At 36.7% G+C, this 19420-nt stretch overlaps 1 protein-coding gene across 1 annotated transcript in view; it reads left to right on the forward strand.

Annotated features, from left to right (window-relative positions):
• LOC129739898 (uncharacterized) overlaps positions 1-17394 on the forward strand; it is a 35083-nt gene extending 17689 nt beyond the window's left edge. Inside the window, exons 3-4 of the mRNA XM_055731438.1 lie at positions 15688-15785; positions 15856-17394. Coding sequence (XP_055587413.1) covers positions 15688-15785; positions 15856-17104 — 1347 coding nt within the window. The 3' untranslated portion in view covers positions 17105-17394. The remainder of the gene's footprint in view (positions 1-15687; positions 15786-15855) is intronic.
• Positions 17395-19420: the final 2026 nt, after the last annotated feature.

A 19420-nucleotide genomic window follows, 5' to 3' on the forward strand; every position in this document is an offset into this window, starting at 1 on the left:
TTTGACAATTTTGACAATTTTGACAATTTTGACAATTTTGACAATTTTGACAATTTTGACAATTTTGACAATTTTGACAATTTTGACAATTTTGACAATTTAGACAATTTTGACAATTTTGACAATTTTGACAATTTTGACAATTTTGACAATTTTGACAATTTTGACAATTTTGACAATTTTGACAATTTTGACAATTTTGACAATTTTGACAATTTTGACAATTTTGACAATTTTGACAATTTTGACAATTTTGACAATTTTGACAATTTTGACAATTTTGACAATTTTGACAATTTTGACAATTTTGACAATTTTGACAATTTTGACAATTTTGACAATTTTGACAATTTTGGTAAACTTGATAATTTTGACAATTTTGACAATTTTGACAACTTGGTAGGAGCCTGACAATTATGACAATAAAGAAAAACAAAGTATTTGGAAAGTTTCGACAATATTATAAATTTTCAACATATTAGCCTTCATATATTCATATTAGTGTTTATTAGCCACCTCACATTCTTCTGCTTATTTCAGCTTTCATTTTTTATGTGCTTTTTTCTACCTCAGCTCAATAAAAAGTTACAAAAATTGTGGAATTTTTACAACTTTGTGCAGTAAAATTCAAAAAGTAACCTCTTTATGATTCACACCTACTACAATTATATAAAAAAATAGCCAGACAAAATTTCGCAGGTCCTTTTACGGAAACTGCATGCTTCAAGGCGTTTTAGAAGTATTCTTCGTCGTGCTAAGTAGTATTGTTTTAAAGTTTAAATAATACTAGAGATGGTGAGTTGCTAAAACTGTCTTTTTCAAACATGTGATGCATATACTAATTATGGCAAATCCACTCATATTTTTGTTCAAAATCTTGAAAGAAATTTTCAAATAATTTACGAAAAATAATCATGAAATTTTTATATTAATCGTTTTGACATATCAGTTTGACATACATATTTAACTCCGAAAATGATTCCATTCAATTTTTAATGGTCGAGTCCTTCGAGATGAATGAAATACGAAATATCGATTCCTGATTGAATCGATACAATCCCTCAATCGAATTCAAATTCTTCACTCCACCGAAGATTCCTTCCCACTTCCACCCAACTGTTTCGATCGATTTCGATCACCGTCAAAATTGGACGTGACACACTTGACACACTTCATCGAGCATAAAATAATCATTTGTGTGTGATTGTCAAAAATTCCAAAATTGTCCAATTTTTCCTCAAATTTTAGGTTGTGTGATTTCAATTAAGACAATTGAAAAAACAACAATCAACTTTAGAAAATTCATGGTAGGTCAGAAAAACAATGAACTTCACACCAAATCCAATCAAGAGTACTTCGACCCCGAGGCTCGCCAAAAAGTCTTCCTCGATGGGATCGAAATTTACTCTTACCTACATCAACTTCATCAACAAACAATCAGTAGCTATACCATCCTAACGTTTCGGCTAAACGCAAGCGTAAAGAACGCATAAAAACATCACATCGGTAATTCAATTGGTGCCACACGTTACACGCTCAGGCGATCATATTATCTATTTGTGTTGTAATTTGATATGTGTGTCTTTGATTTTCCACGCTTTTTGGGTTTTTCGTTGCCACTTTAGTGTGTGCTAAGCCGACGAGACTAAGTCACTTTAAGGGGAGAACATTAATTAACACTCGACTCGAGTCGACTGTCGATGATTTTGTTTTTGCTGTTGAGGGTTTTTGTTGAGTTGTGTTCATCATAAAACAAAATATTGTTCACCGGGTGGTTGGTTCATAATCATTGATTGGAAATGCACATGGTTTTTTTTTCGTTGCTGTTGTTTTAGTGAGTCGAGAAACCCAGCAGGGTGTCAACTTCATTCATGGTTCGAGCTTGTTAACTCTTCGCAGCACGATTAGCTAATTTGAAGAATCAACTCTCGATGCTCCTCCGACTGTTGTCGTCGGCTGAACGTCGCTAGGAATTAATGCTAGACCGCAGACTGAATGCCAGCTGTTGATTGAGCTTGTAGATATTCTGATTTGTGATGATTGATACATTGTGCTTTGCTTTGGATACGGTTTGAGCGGCTTTGAGGTGAAGGTGTCATTCTATGGCAGAACTAATCACATTACAATCACACGTGATTTATGGGGCGCCACATAACAATGGGCGACGACTACCAAAATATTTATCAAATCACCACCAATTGAAAGTGAAAATGTAACTCAACATGGGTAGATTAAGTGTTTGTTGAAGTCTGTGAGATGTACTCTTCAGAGAGTTGAAACAAAACCCACTGATTCGTATCTAATATAAATGAGTAGTTTCAAGACCAAGGACATTTCAACCTCAAAGTGAACTCTTTTGGCAGAAATATATAACTTTATGACCCTAAGCTACCTGTGTCAAAGGTAAAAAGTGAATGTTTCCGGAACTTTGTGTCAAGAGGCACGTGGGAGCGAGATTCGAGGACATCCGGTAGCTGTTGGATAACTTCAAATGGATAGGTTTATCACAAAATAAACCCTAATGGTTCACCTAGAAGAACCTTTCAAACCTCAATAAACGTGAGACTTCATCGAAGGTTATTTATTTTGAAGGACAAGCCATTGTTGTAGATACTTTTAATTTACTTCTTCGATGCAGAATGGCGTCCTTCGTTTTCAAAGTTAGTCTATAGAATAATCAGTGTAATCCAATATTCTTTTCGAATCCCTCATTCAAGGATGTATGGATTTACCTTTAATCAATGTCATTCAAAACTCACCACGACAGCTTCAATGAAACTCAACTTAAAAGAAAGGTCATATTTTTTCCAGTGCTTTCACATTACCACAGTTTATTATGGTTTTTGTTATTATATTAGATTGATCCAACTCGCCATCCAAGTGCGCTTTGATCAAAAGTAAATTTGACACAAGGGAGAGAAATTATATAGGAAGTTTTTTTTTCTTTTTTAAATACATTTGTTCCAGGGTCCTTCTCCTACAGCCATTCATTCCAATAATATTTTTGCAAGTAGAGGCAAGCATGCACCGCCAGAGCTTTCATTCTACTAAAAGCCACTTAAATCGGCGTCCTTCATCAACGAATACTTTCATGTTAGTCCACCTTTCGTTTAATTTCAATCTTCGAGCACTGTGACCCAATTTATTGTTCTACCAGCCGACCTCCAAATTCATTCACCCAAATATGTGGTTCTATCAAGGTTTACCTCTTTTTTTACAACTTTCGCTCAACCTCCGAAACTTGCGTAACGGGTTCCGGATCATAATACGTTATAGATTTTTTTTTTGCAGTTTCAAGTTTTTGCGATTCCCGCTAATTCTCAAGCTACAATCATCTGGCTGCTGCTGCTGCTGCTGACTGGTGATCTTGAAAGACTTTCATCCCCAACGTTCGATTCGGCCCCTCCCTTTCGATTTCAGGTTCCACGGCCTAAGTGAAGTAGAACCTTCGGCGAGGCATGGGAATCAATGATTGTCGAAAGAAAACTGTCCTACCAAAGTAATATGATGTCCTTCATGTTCCGCGAGCGGCCCATAATCTGATGATAGCGACCAGTCGATTCAGATTTCGGATCTTGCGAGCCGCTAGACCAACTGAAGAAAACGAACAACAAATGATGTTATTTTATGCTCCATGACGTGTGTCATGTCCGATTTTGTGACGGTGATCAAAATCACTAAAAGCGGAATGAATAGGAATCGTGGGTGAAGTGCGTTATTTGCTTGAGGGAACGCAATCAAGCATAGGATTTGGGTTTGACTTGACTGAGCGATCGAATAGGTTGCCTGATTCGATCTAAATCGATATTTCGTGTTACGTTTCGTTTCGAAGGACTTTAAACCATTAACAATTGCATGGTGTTTGATGTTTCGTAGTCCTTTTGCATTGAATTGTCAATTATGGTTTGAACTAACATGGTCACATTTTTGCGGGGCGATAGGTGATTCCACAGAGATTAGTGGAAAATCAAATTGAGCTTTAGATTTTATAGTCAATTATTTTTTAAGGAAACATCGTCAAACTTAGAACCTTATCTAAAATAAACGGGTTAAACTCATCTGCTGATTATTTAAAATTTGTTCGGTAGAATTAGACTGAACAGATTTTTTTAAGAAGCCATACGTTTAAAATCCTGATTTGATTGAGTGACTTCAATGCGGGTCAATGAAACAACGAACCCTAATAGTTTGACTTGAAGTTATTGATATGATCATTTGTCAAGTTGAACTGTTAAATATTCAACATTATTTTTTCCACAGCAGGAGTATATAAAGGAGCATAATTTTTTATTTCACGCATAAAAACTAATGAATCTGTTAAGCTTTCGGTTAGTTTTACCCCTAAATGTATATGCATACAGTTATTCTTGCCCTCAAAAACTCACTTTTTTGCAGATTGTACCGATTAGGAAATTTAAAAAATAAACAATAAAGGGATTTGAATGAAAAAGATTATAATGATCGATTATTCCACTTGAAATTATGAGACGTGGATTGATACCGTGCAAATCACAATGTATGAGCTTCTTCCAGCTATCCTTATTTCATTTACTACAATGCCAGCTGAGAATGATAAAGTATAATTACAAAAAAACTAATCTCAAAGATTATGACCTAAAAACTAAAAAGGAAACAATTATTTTGTGCCTTTATCTTAAAAACTAATTTGAAAACAAAATAGAATTTTACATCTGAAAATTTTTTGTCGGGTTTGTTAAAAATCAGTCATTGATCTCAGAACAATCCTATATCGAATACAAAAACTGATTGTTCACCAATATATCATGCATAGTTCAAATTGATATGTACAATCCCTCATGCATTTTCGTAATTTTTCATTTATCCTGACAGTTTGTAAATTTTGACATAGGACTTCAATATAAATGCGGAAGGTCTCCCCATCCTGTTTAGGGGGAGGAGTCACAAATGATAAATCTTCTCGCTAACAGTCCGATGCCGAATATTTTTTTTGTCTACCTTGGATTAAATTATTGCTGAGTTTCTTAAGCAGTAATCAACCACCTTCTCCCAAACAAAAGACAAATATTTACATAACTCAAGAGCTAATCAGGCAAATGGTACGAACTTGGCATGGGAGGGTAGTATAAATATTTCTTTGATTATTTGAGACCCCTCCTTCTTTCCAGTAGGGAGAAAGAAAGATATTTTTTTACTTAACTGAAAAAGTAATTAGCAAATGGAACCAAATTTGGCATGGGAGGGTATTTGGGTACGAAAAATGTTCCAATGACTATTTCAGAAGGAGTGGAGAAGGAAGCTCCCATATAATTTTCTGTATAACTCAAGAACAAATCGAGCAAATGGAACCAAAATTGGCAATGATATTAGGATACGATAAATGTTTCCCTGAATCTTTGGTATTCCTCTCTCTTTCCAGTGGGGTAATTTGAAGAGAGAGAGGGAGGATTCCTGTACAAGTTTTTACATTACTGGATAAGTGTTTGAGTAAATGGAGCCAAATTCGGCATGGGATGGTATTCGAGTACGAGAATTATTTCTATGATTATTTGTGAACTCTCCCTTCTTCCATAGGAAATATAGAAAGGGAGAAGTGAGGCTCCCATACTATTTTTATTGCTTATCTCGAGTGCAATTTGAGCAAATGGATTAAAATTTTTCATGGGAGGGTATTTTAAAACAAAAAATGGTTTCTATCGATATGTGGTACCACCACTGACCATACTGACTGGACACTCGATTTCGGTTGTTGGATATTTTTTCCAGCAGTACGCAACATCGATTCCAGATTGGGGATCGATCGCTTTAGATGAAATGCTATCCCAGTTGGAAAGTTTCACACAACAAGGAAAAATAGGCAATTTCAACGATACAATCGAAGAAATTTTTCCTACAGGAAATTTTTGTCCAAATTTGCAAGGTTCGTAATACCGACGATAGGTGGCAAAATTAGACAGAAATTGATCGGATTTTTGTTCAAAGTGCCATGTCAGTGTAATCAGTGGTACCACCCCTTCTCTTCAATGGGGCACTTCCCTTCTTCCAATGAGTACGAAATTCGGAGGGGTCCTAATACAATATTGTTGGCATAACTCAAAAGTTAATCAAGCAAATGGAATCGAATTTGGCATAGAAAGGTGTTGGGTGCAAGATATGTTTCTAAAATTGTTATAAAACCTTTATAAGAAACGCCTGCCTTCTTCAAGCAGTGGAGGTGGGAAGAGGAAAGGGCGTTTTCAGCATAAATCGAGCACTTATCAATCAAAAGGGACCATCTTTTATGAGAGAGGCTGTTTGAGGTCCTCCGTTTTTTTTCAGGGCGAAGAAGGAAAGGAGACAAGTTTTTTTTTACTTTATTATCAAACAAACGGAGCCACATGAGGTAAGGGACGTTCTTTAGATACGAACAATTTTTTTTAACAATTTTTCTCAAGGCCGAATTAAGGGAGGAGGGGGGGCAATGAGGGCAATTTCCCCGCTCTCCTCGGCTCTAGGGGGCCCCCCGAAGAGAAAAAAAATTGAAAGTTTTGCTCTAAATAGCTATCAAAACCAGCAAACTATACTCAAATTTCAAACTTTATGAAATTTGAACTTCGACGGAGGGCTACATAAATATAAATTAACTCAAGATTTATAATTCAGCGTATAGTAAGACACAATTTATGAAAAAATCTCCACGGACCCGCTGGATGGGGTAACATATAGGGCCCTATTACATAAAACGAGTCTAGTAGCTGGGCTCGACTCTAGTTACTGTCGAGTCGAGCGAAATGTCGTATTACGTATTTTCAGTATAAATGTTCTCAAAGGACTTCTTCAAGCTTGCTTCAGAAGCGTGAACAAATTTTCAAAAGTTCCAAAACTTAAAAAGTCAAAATGTACAGTGGAGATAACAATTTGATACACTTCAGTTAAAATGGTAAAGAGACGTTTCATACCTTAAAACTTTCGACAAAGCAATAAATAGTTACAAATCATAATCGATTACTTCTTTTTCTTTTGATGATGAACTAATATATATGTTAAGAAAAATTAACGAAAGGTTTTGAAACTGCAATGTATCAATGTCGTAACATAATACTTTTCTCGTAGCATTGTAATTTTTTAATCAATTATCCAAATTCTTTTCAAGAACGACGCTTGATTTAAAGAGTTTCAAAATTTGATATTAAATAACAAATGCATTCTTTTATTTTCCAATCACAAAATTTATAACTATCTGCCAACATTCGATTTCCGAGTTTTGAAGTATGGTTCTGCTAGTTTTCTTACACCCAAAATTCAGCCTCTGTGCCAATGGCGTGTAGTCAATTACATAGCATCATTGGTACAAGAAGATAACGCGATCGGTGCTGATTCGATTTGCTCCCACCGGCATTAATCTCCCAAGTTAACCGAATTGCGTGTGTCTGAAAGAAACAAAATAAAAACGCTTTCACGTCCCTCCCTATCGCATCACAAGACGAAGAAGGATGGAAATAAATACCGGCCAACACCAGGCAGCCAGCGAACCGAGCACTGTGCGTGTGAATGTAGCAAAAGCAACAACAAAAACATCCTTCTAATTCAATCCCTTCAATCCTCCGGCAAACAACCACGGCCGAGCTGTGCGTGTGTATGCAGTAAAAGCAACAAAAAAAAACATTCCTTCATTCAATTCAATTCGCCGGCAAACAACCACGGCTAAGCTGTGCGTGTGTATGTAGCAAAAGCAACAAGGATATATACCTTCAATTCATCGGCAAACAAGCACCGGCCAAGCTGCCCGGCTTTAGCAGCTGTGTATATGTAGCGTGTGTATGTAATAGCAGGCAGTAAGCAAAGCACAGTTCTCATTCAATGGGTATCCCGTTTCCTCCACTCCCGTTCCCTTTCCCGTTTCCATCGCAAGACAAATGAATACCTTGAAAGGAGGCCAAACGCCGGGAAGCCACTGTCGTGCGTTTCTTTTATGATTGATCGGTGGCAGAATGCCTATGACAAATATCCCTCTTCCTGCATGAAGCTCAATAGTACACTGGTTAAGATGTCGGTCTGGCAAGACCATATGGTTGATGATTTGAGTTCGATTCTCCCTACGGGTGCTGTGGTTTATGTTTTTATTTTCTTGTTTCTGGGATGAAATATCCAATAGGAACTAAATCCCATAAAATGTTTTTCTTGTTTTGCTTGAATGTGTGGTCATGCATCATTTTAGTTGGGAGCCGAGTCCTTATGCCAGTTACGGTTTTTCAAACATATCATCTTCGGCACAGTGCACATTTCAGCGCATTATCGGCACAGAGATGTGCTAAATAGGCATTGGATTTTTGCAACCTCTTCTATGGGTGTAGAGATACAATTAATTATTATTTTTGAAAATTACGATGCTCATTTTTTTCCTAAAGTTTAAGCTGATTCTTATAAAATTTTCCAAAAAACGTTCTTTCTTCAGATTATTTTTTTTGTTTCGATTATAGTCGTTTCACCATCTTTATGGCATTCGCGACTTTATCAACGTTGCAGTTGGCGTTATTGAAAAACTTATCCGGTACAACTGTGTTAGATGTTTACTCTTAGGCTCGAACTTGTGGACATCGGTTCAGGAGACAAAAGACTTGCCAAATGAGCTATATCACAAGCCCTTTTCTTCAGATTATCATTTCATTTTCTAATCTGAGTTCCAATTTATGCTGCTTCAATCATAGGCTTAAATTGAATTTTTATCTGGACTGGCTGGCTGAACCAAATGTTGAACCTTGATTTTTATTTTAAACTCTTAATTATTGAATTATGTTTTATCTTTATCTCGTTTTTGTCCAATTCTTATTTTGAAATCCTGTTCTATATTCCAATGTTGATTTAGAAGAAAAAAAATCTCATCGTTAATTTAATTTTGTAAATTTATAAGTTCATAGTATAATTTTAAAATTTCAATCATTCTTCTCAATCTAAATTGTGATTCTGTTCTCTAATACGTTAAAATCCTAGACAAAACATTTCGATGATTTCGAATTTTTATCATAACAAAATTTAAACTAGTTTTGTAATTTTAACGGGGGCTTTCTCATTCATATTGTGATTTTAAAATGCTGAAGACAATTGCTGTTTAAAATATTTATTCTACACAATAATTTGGAATTAGAACTCGATTGTATTTTCATGGTTTCATGGTATATTTCTCAAGAAGAACTTTAATTTTTAGTTTTGACTTTGTATTTTTAACTGATAATTTATTGTGAGAGTGAATATTTATTCAGGATTCATCTTTCGAGTTTGCACATGCGATCGCCAGGTTTTTTTTTTCCTTGAGATCTTTGAAGTTGCATTTGCATTCTTCATGCAATTCTGATTTAAAAGCTTGTTTGATTATTTTTAACCTTATGTTACTGTTGTATTCCCCAGATGACGTTGAAAGGTTAAACTTCATTTTGTCTTTTTTCAATGTGTCTGTCCATAAATAATGAATAAATAATCAATTTTTTCTTATTTTCTTTATTTTCAATTTGACATATTTGTTATTGATGAAAATTTAATGATGAAATTTAATTCTCTTTTTTCACATTCATCGGGAAAGAATGTTAAGCTGAAATGTAACCTGTTTTTACAATAAGTTAATTAGAATTTCAAGTATACAAACAGCTATAGATTTTTCAATTAATAAAATAAAAAAAATCTAGGGGCCCCTTAGGAAAATTGCCCTGGGCTCCCCGAAGGCTTAATTCGGCCCTGATGTTTCCCCACTTTGAAAGAATAGAAGAAGGAGAATCCATACGAATTAAACTTAGATTATAGCATAATTAGAGAACTCATGAAACTTACAAACACAAAGTAAAAAATCTGGTCTTAAAACAAATTTAGAGATCAAAGATTAAACATCACTGAATAAGATGACTAAATCATTTTTCATGAAATTCCAAACGCCAGTTACAGTTCTCATTTTAAAATAGTTATTTCTGATTTATTCAAAAATTGATTTAAAATAATACCTTCAAAAATAAATTAAAATGTTGGAAAGTTTAAAAAAATTTCATTTATTTTTGCAAGGTGTAGCAAAGCACCACGGGTCAACAAATAAAAGGTGCTCCGGGTCGTAGTAAAAGCCCGATATCGGAAATTTCTTGTCCTACGATTTACTATACCAACCTGGAAAATAATAAAGGATTTTTTTTAATGCTGAAAGTTGTGAAGATAATTAAAAAATATGTTCTAAAAACAGAACATGCGCATTTTCTCGCTAAATCGTTTTTTTTTTTCATATGAGACTGTTATGCGAGTATGGGCAGCAGGCCTGTGCCAAAGACCCGTCCATGGGTGAGTTTTTGAAATTCAAATTTCAAAATTAGTTAGAAATGATAACAATACCAAAAATGCACAATAAATAAATAAATTTCTTTCCTCAACCTTTTTCTTACTCATGACCATCACATAAACTCTGGTAAATTATAAATTTTACTGATACGATTTAAAAATATATAAAAATAAAAGTTTCAAATCCTATTTCCAGCAAGTCATTAAAAAAAGTCATTCCAAAATTATTTTCCTTATTCTGAACTTCGAATGTTCGAACACGAAAAAATGATGTAGTTCACATATCATAGCTGTTTTCTATGGTTAAATTAGCGTTTTCCTTAAGATGGCCATTATGCCCTTATCTCCCCTACATAGAAAAATTTTTGAGTCATACTTTAGTCATAATTTTGTAGTGCAAATCTAATTGTGTCGTTTGTATACATGTCATAAAAATGAGGCCAAATCCAAATTAATGAATCTTTTTAACTTATTTTAGTTACGGTAGTCTTTAAGAGTCTAGGCTGCATATTTTGTTATGTATTTTTAATTTGGTATGGAAAATTGCTTTCTTATTATTTCTACCCCTTCTCTCAGAGTTTATCTTTCCCAAATTTACTTCTCTAAAACCTCCCCATGTTTATGGGTGGTTCGTTGAGATCCTTGCCTCTATCTGTGAAGTAAACGAGACTCACTTTTCGTGACTAATATACCGTTCTCATCTTCCCAACACAATTCGCAGGGTTCGACCAGGGCACCTTCAACATTCTGTGGGGGCTAGTTTTTCAATTAAAGAGATTCTATAATCTGAGGCAACGAATTGCAAGACTTCGCTCCCTTTGAAAAAAAAAAAAACAGTCAGGAAGTTTAACACCATCTACGAAAGAAAGTGGTGCAATTCTCAAAGATTGAAAGTTCATAGAACGTAGAGTTGACGAATAGCACCAACCGAAGTTCTATGCGACTGTTTATGCGAATTCGAAAAACCTTTAGAATCTTGAAAATCCTTGAAAATTACCTAGTCAAGTTACTAGTTAAAGTTAGGCATTAAGGAAAAGCTTGGTTTTTACCCCTAAATGTATGCATCTAAGTTACAATCTATCGGGATTATCTGAAATTTAAATGTATTGAATTCTCAATTCAGTGTTCATCGGAATTATGAATTTGAGTTATAAATGACTAACCTGAATACTGAACCTGAATTCTGCACCAGAAATAAGAAACGCTTGTTCAACAAAAAATTCCAAAAAGATTTTCGTTTTGACATTTTTAGCTAGGTTTGACTTTTTAAATTTACCGCTGCACTGCCATTTAGTTGCTAGTTGAAGTCCAGCTCAACTGTCTGTTCTTTGGGCATTATGAAAAGTCGAAAAAGGTTTCGATAAAAACATTTAAGTTCGAATCGTTGCCTTAACCACAATGTTCCAATTACAGCCTAAATGACCATATAAAATTTCGAGTGACCGAGTTTCGGTTGTTCAACTTGTCCCCCATCTGAGAGCGGAGCAGTGATAAAGGAAGGGAGGAGGGTTGCCCACGTCACGGACATTCTCCGGAAAACGGGTAAAAGATATCGTAATGAGCCACTGGCTGCCTGATGGGATAGGCTAAGCGAAGGCCGTGGTTATACGAACGAGTACCTCTACTTACCATGTAGTAGGTATGCACACAAGATCAGCGAGACAGTTTAAGCGTCGGTAATTAGTTCAATTTTGAGCCACGGAATTGGTTCCGCGAAAGGAGTGGGAATACGTAGGCTAATTTGAAATGTGGCAATCCATCAAGTTTGACAATGGCGTCAAACCAACACGATTTCCGACTCAATGCAGTGACTTGTGATGCAAGGTTAGGCGAGCTATTAGGATAGAACTTTTGGGGGCACCATGGGAGGTCAGATTCTTGGTAGATTTTTGAACCCTGGACATGTGACCCAACGACGCATGGGTTAAAGGCTACGGAAAAGTGCGACTAATAGGTGCTCAGCCGTGATCACCTGTTGAACTGGACAAGTGTACAATATTGGTCGATTAATTGAGATGTTTGAGAACGCACTGCAGCAAAGTGGTTTTACGCGGCCTAAGAGTAAACAATGAGGGTTTAAAGTAGCCTAGAGGTTGAATTTGCTTATTCTATGAGGTCGAGGTAAGTTGAACTTTTTTGACACAAAACGAAATCAACGATTTTGTCATAAATTTTTATCAAACACACCAACATCATTAATGGGCGAGCCACTGATGGAAAGAAATCTTGCGAACCTTAAATGATTTACGACGAAGCCAACGTAAAGTTACACCACCTTTATGTTTGTGCCAGGATTCGTTCAAGCGAAGCGCCTTCATCATACCATAGGATTCTCCCTTGAGTATATCTTCTGAATCCTACGAAGTGAAAACCCACGACTTGAGACAACAAAGCGAAACTTTGGCTCCGTAGGCTTTCCGAAAATTTTACGCTACTCTTTCTACTTCCCAAAGCTTATCGGGTCTGATGAAGCCGGATCCCGATGGCAAGGCGTTTCGTTTCCATACTTCTAGCACAGCTTCCAGAGTGATTCATTTCTCAAAATTATTCTGTAAATAGGTAACAAACTTTTTTGTGTAATAAATTCGGAAGAGTGCTACTCTAATGACTACAATATGAGACAAAATTGATAATAATAACTTTAGGTAAATTAAATGACCCACCCTAACTATCCCACCCACACAAAAGAAAACAAACAGGCTTCGCACAACAATTGGTTGAACGATGCCAAGAAGAAGGCTTCCTATCGCAAACTTACCGAAGCCATCAAATCATTGTCAGGAGGATTAGCAACGATTGGAAAGGATATTTCGGATGTTGTTTGGATAGCCATCTGGCCACACCTTCTCGAGTTTCGCCCAGCTCGGTCTTGACGAATTCATTGGTTTTTTTTAGGGATTAGTGAGACGTTTACTACCATATACGGAGTATACGGAGAAATCTTTTGCTTCGATTTCCAAACAAGAGTCCTGTTGAATTGAGCTGATAAATTAACTTGCGCTCAAAGATGGGCGTGTGGCTCTGTTGATTTATTACACCCAGTTAATCATGGTGGGGATTTTGTTGGGCTTCTTGAGTACAATTAGATTTAAAAAGGTTTCTAAATTGCTCAAGATTTTTCGTCATCCAAATGTTAATTCAAGTGATTAAATTTAAACTCGGCACTCTCTCGATCTAATTCGATGAATTTGAAAATTGTTGGCTGCTTTTAGTTTTGTGCATGATTTTGTGTAATATTTTTTCATTGTTAAATTGATATTCCTTGGATACGTTCGACTGATAGTTGCCTGAATTTAGGGGTATAAAGAACCACAAAGAATTTTAAAATTTTAATCAAAATCCCTGCGAGGGTTTGGAGGCTCAATCTTCTGACATGACTTAGGGAGAGACTTACAATTTAAAATAAGGAATTTAATCGTTTTCAAACTTAAGTACCAATATCTTGTTGCAACCAAATGTGAAGTTAAAAAATCTGCTATATATAGTATAAGGTTGTCACACCTGGTAAAATCTGTGCATTTTGTCAAAATCCAAAAATACTCAATAAAAATCAAGAAAAAAATAAAATGTAAACTAGATGTTCAATAACAATAATAGGGTAAACTTATAGAGAAAAATTCAAAAAAATAGTTTGTTGGCAGTTTTAATGAATTTTTCGTTGAATATCTCCCATCAATTTCTGCACAAAAAAGGCGCTCCTAATTTGGGTGATGGTTTTGCATTAGTGCAAGTGGGATGCAGCTGAAATTTCACCCAACTTTTGACAGATCTTACGGGTTAGAAGGAGAGAAAGAATAATTTTTCGGTTCCATCGCCCTTTGAACAATTTTGAGAGGGAACTGAAGTAGGCTTTGACGGGATAGGACGAAGCTAATTATGCGCGTGTGTCAAAATCATTGTCCTAAGAGACATTCTATTTTTGAATAGAAATTAGGTTGAAAAGTGAAATGTCTGGCCATGTGGTTAGCGGGTTCCCTCCGATAGTAAAGCGGGATCAACCTGTCAGGCTTTCGAAAATCGATTCAACAAATTTTTTTCCCGAAAGATTCTCTGGCAGAATTTGTAGTTAGCAGTAGCCCGAAGATAAGTATTTTTATTTTTTTATTCAAATAGATGTTTTGTAATCCAGAATACATATAATTCAATCAGTGTTTTGCTACGGATTGCGAGAAAAAAAAAGAAGCGAAGCTTGCAGTTCAATATTATTTAAAGACTTCGATTAATGTTGACACAGTCTTAATTCAAGTTCAAAGTATTCATTTCAAGCGCATGGAAGTTCCTTCGAGTGAATCAATCAATGGTGTTCTTCTTGTCGTTTTTCATTTAATTTTTTTCTTGTATCAAACCTAAACATGGATTGACTTATTCAACAACTTGTTTAGAATTCCTACATAACTTTAAAGCATTCGATTTTATTCATTTATATCATGATTAAATCATAAAAAGGACACAAGTTAAATCCTCATGTTTCTGATCAAATGCGAGAAATCTTAGGTTTTATTTTTGACACTTTACCAGCATTATGGCATTCGTGTGTGCGAGAAATCGTTACATGAATGTTTCATTCAAAATTGCTGAAAAATAACATAGTTTTTATAGGAAATTCCTTCATAAATATGATATAGAATATCAGTTCGAGTTTCTTTGAATTACGTTAGAAACAACTATTAGAGATATGAAGATGGAAATCGAGTTCGAGTTTATACGATTGCCTTCAAATGTGTTTTAGTCTAAATTACCTTTCAAAAATGCTTAGTATTACACAGCCCCCAATGTGTCCCGATGTGATAATAAAAATAAGTCAACATTAACAGAAATCAATTATCACTCGTGTCCATTAATAACACAAGTAAATCAGTCCGGACTACTAAATACATTATCAGGTCAGCAGGCCAGTCAAAGCCATTTTCCAGCCCATAATTACTGCACATAACAGGAGTCAAGTCGCCTAACAACAACAACAATAACGACCGAAACGATGAACGGAAGCCAATAAAAGTCCGAATCATTTCCGCTTCCCGCCATCAGGCGGAAAAATAAACGCTCACGACCCCTCAACGCTACCTCTTTTGTTGGTGGGAAAAAAGTCCTGCTTGGGGTAGGGGAAAGAGACCAAATTCACATTAAACGAAGACGACCATTCCAATCAAAGCCAACGACAAACTAGGGGTACCTACCTATCTACCGAAAATGATGTCCTTCTCGTCAGATCGGGGCGGTCGTAAAAAATTCATTCGCCATGTCATGAACCAGTCATTCAGTCAGTGACTGGCCAGACCAGTCGCTCGCTCCAAGTTGGTTGCCACGATTTAGTCACGAACCACTAGCCTACGCTTAGTCCGTTTTGGTTGCATAGTCCTAATTTAGTATTTCCCTTTTTTTTATTTCCATGAACCTCCCACGTTGTTCAACAACAAGAGCACATTTTGCCTGGCAAAGTTTGTCAAATCTTACGGCGTTTCGGAGCATCGCGTTGACTTCATCAAAACCGTGAATGGTCATGAATACAATTATCAGTGAGTATCCTCGAGCTATTTTCTAGTTGAAATTTAAAGTGAAAATGATAAATTATTTCTCCTTTTTCAGTTACCATGACGGCTCAGCTCCCCGATTTGAAAAACACATCAAACGATCCCACCGACAGCCTACGCCCGCTGCTCCTTTGCCCATCTTCCAGCACCCTGCGTTGGTCCTTCCGCAGCAAAGTAAACAGCCACAGCTATTGGTGAAGCCCGTGGCCACTAATCGGCCATCGCCTTACAAGCAACCCTATCACAGCAAATTCTTTCTCTCGTCGGCAAACCATGAACAGATCTATGCCAACGAATTCGACGCCCTGCCGGGAGGAAACGGAATTTACTCTTCCTCCGATAATAAGCTGCACTCGATCCACGGGAATCAGCCGAAGAATCCAATGCGAGCGATTGTGGTTCCCGATGATGATGATGATGACGACTACGAGGACGAAGATGAAACACCTGTGAGAAGGCCCGAAGTTCGCCTCGGATCTCCGAAAACTAACACCGGATTCTACAGTACTCCCAATTCGCTACAAAACTTGCAAATAGGACACAAGTTTCAGCACGTTAAAATTCCCGTTCAGACGCATCAGAACATCAAAAGCGTTTCCGGATCGGATGAATCCAACTACGTACCCCGAGCTGGCAGTTTCTTCTCCAACGTCAGCAATCCAGCGACGCTACCCGGATTCCACTACATTGCTGGAGGATTTTCCTACTACAACAGACATCTGAGTCCGAAGAAAGAAAAGCCTTCGGAAACCTCCTCGTATGTGACTCCTGACTTCCTGACCACGAGGAAACCCTTCACGACTACCGAGTCCTACCAGAGGCCAGACTTCCTGAAAGTCTACAAACCTTACGTGACCCCAGACTTCCTAACAACTAGGAAACCTACAATTCCAACCCTATTCCCTACAACCGCAAGACCCCCGACCTCTCCAACGTCACCTGCAACTCCTGCACCTCCCTCGAAATACTTCATCCAACAACGGCCCACGAAGCACCCGGTACCTCCCCCGAGACCTTACCTGGCTCCGGAACTCACAACAACAGTGCGATCCTACGTCGCTCCAACCATTCTGCAGGAACAGAAACAACAGCTCAAGCTCCACGAACAGGCTCTCAACGCCCAAAGGACGAGGCCACAATCGGGCGATGCCCTGTCGAGAGTGACCGCAGCCAACGGTGCCAGCCGCTTCCGATATCTAGCACCTGCCAGCGAATCCACTCCGGTCGCCCAGAAGCAGAGCGAGCTCTACGAACCGGAGTTCGATATCGACATCCGGATCGATTTGTCCTCGGATGCGGCCTAAAGGTCAAATCTGTAGATAATGCGCATAACGAACTTCCTCATACGTGAATGCTTGCTTGCCTGCCATCCGAACTTCCCTATGAAATCAATCTACGATCAAGCTGATCCAGGAAAGCATTCATCCCCGAGGGGGAGCAACATACTGCCTTATTTTTGTTCTAGCCACTAGTGTTATTCTATGAAGTACATACATTTTAATTTAAATCAATTGCTAAACAATAATGAAAAAAAAAAAAAAACAAAACAAAACAAAAGTCCGAAAATATTTGGAATAAATTTATTAAACCTAAACGCTTTTTTACGAATTTTCGAGCGAATTTTGTGGGTCGTTTGTCCGAATTGACCTTGTCCATCTTTTGGTGGTTCATCGCTGCTGATTCGAATTTGAAGTTTTTATCACGAACTGAGAGAGACATGTTATATAGACCGCAGAAATGGACAGTCAAGTTGAGGCCCAATAAATTTTATTGCTCCAGGCAAGCACCTCAATTAATTGAACAGTATTTTTATCGCTCCACTTTTGTGTGTGTTGATAGTGGCAATTCTATTGCATTTGCCAGAATTTAAAAATGACAAAAATGATAAAAAACGACAAAAAATGACAAAAAATACAAAAACAGCAAAAATGACAAGAATAGCAAAATTGACAAAAAATTAAAAATACATAAATTATGAAAATTACAATAATGACAAAAATGACAAAAATGACAAAAATGACAAAAATGACAAAAATGACAAAAATGACAAAAATGACAAAAATGACAAAAATGACAAAAATGACAAAAATGACAAAAATGACAAAAATGACAAAAATGACAAAAATGACAAAAATGACAAAAATGACAAAAATGACAAAAATGACAAAAATGACAAAAATGACAAAAATGACAAAAATGACAAAAATGACAAAAATGACAAAAATGACAAAAATGACAAAAATGACAAAAATGACAAAAATGACAAAAATGACAAAAATGACAAAAATGACAAAAATGACAAAAATGACAAAAAAGACAAAAATGACAAAAATGACAAAAATGACAAAAATGACAAAAAAGACAAAAAATGACAAAAAATACACTTTTCCTTTTGATCTGTGTGTAAGAAACATACTCAATCTCTCTTCCTGTACTCGGATTGGTTTTGTCCTGGGCTTCCAACTTACATTTCGGATGATCTTGGATAACATTTTGTTTCAATGCATGAAAGCTTCTTATTCAAGAAAACATTTCAGAATGTGTATCATTGTCTATATACATTTTCGCTAGGCACGAATTCAAAGACCTAGCAAGATTTGCACATTTTACACATTTTTCTTGAAAGATCAATGTTGTACTTCTTGTTCTACTTTATTTAGGAGAACACTGCCCTTTTTTTCTGAAAACTTCTATGCACTCATAGAAATTTCATACCACATTTCGGAGATAATAAAGCTGCTCGAAATTCGAAACAGTTTTTATTCGAACTTCGTAACAATTGAACAGTTTCTCTGTGATACAAGGTGTTTAAGTTGAAAATAAAAAACATCAGCATCTTGTTTTCTCATCCATTATTATCATTTCATTGCCTACATCAAGGCGTTAAATTTTGTTGCTTTCAATAAGTTGTTTTCTACAGTGATTTTCACTCTTATTCGAATCAAATAAAAACAACAATCAATATTATTGTGTAATACCTAAACTCATATATCTCGTTCCCGATTAAGCTGCCATCAAAAAAACCAATCGACGAAACCTGAACTCCAAGAGCACGAGCCAACTTTCAGTTCTTGTTAAGGCCTTACACCCCGACGTCTCCCACACAAATCGACCGGACAGCCGGCGCGGCACACGCTCGCTACTTGGTTGGTGACATTCGTTGTGAAGAAGAAGACGACGGCACGTTCGTACGCCGCTGTTCGCCGGCAGAAAGGTATTGATTTTCCCAGAAGCCGTAATCCTCTTATTTCCTTGGATGACGACGGCTCACTTTCCCAAACAACCACCATTCATTGCCATTGGTTTCATCTGCCCTGAGGATATATTTCCGTTCTCTAAGGTAGAAACTTTGACTATCGTTTTCGACAATCGGTTTAGAACAAATTCTGTAGCGATTGAAACTAGCAACCTCGACCCTAGCCTTAGAGGATAAAGCCGTGAGTATTTGCGTAACAGGTTTAACGAATTCCAAGAGTTTTATCCGTGGCCCTGGTTTTATGCAACCGGTCGGTCGTCGTCATCGACATCGTCATCTTTATTTGTTTTCGGTCGCGGGTCACATTTTCCTTTTCGTCGTCTCTTCGGCTTGGCGGCATGTGTAGGAAAAGGTTTGTCCTTCC

This window comes from Uranotaenia lowii, chromosome 1, assembly GCF_029784155.1.
Source record: "Uranotaenia lowii strain MFRU-FL chromosome 1, ASM2978415v1, whole genome shotgun sequence".
Taxonomy (NCBI): Eukaryota; Metazoa; Arthropoda; class Insecta; order Diptera; family Culicidae; genus Uranotaenia; species Uranotaenia lowii.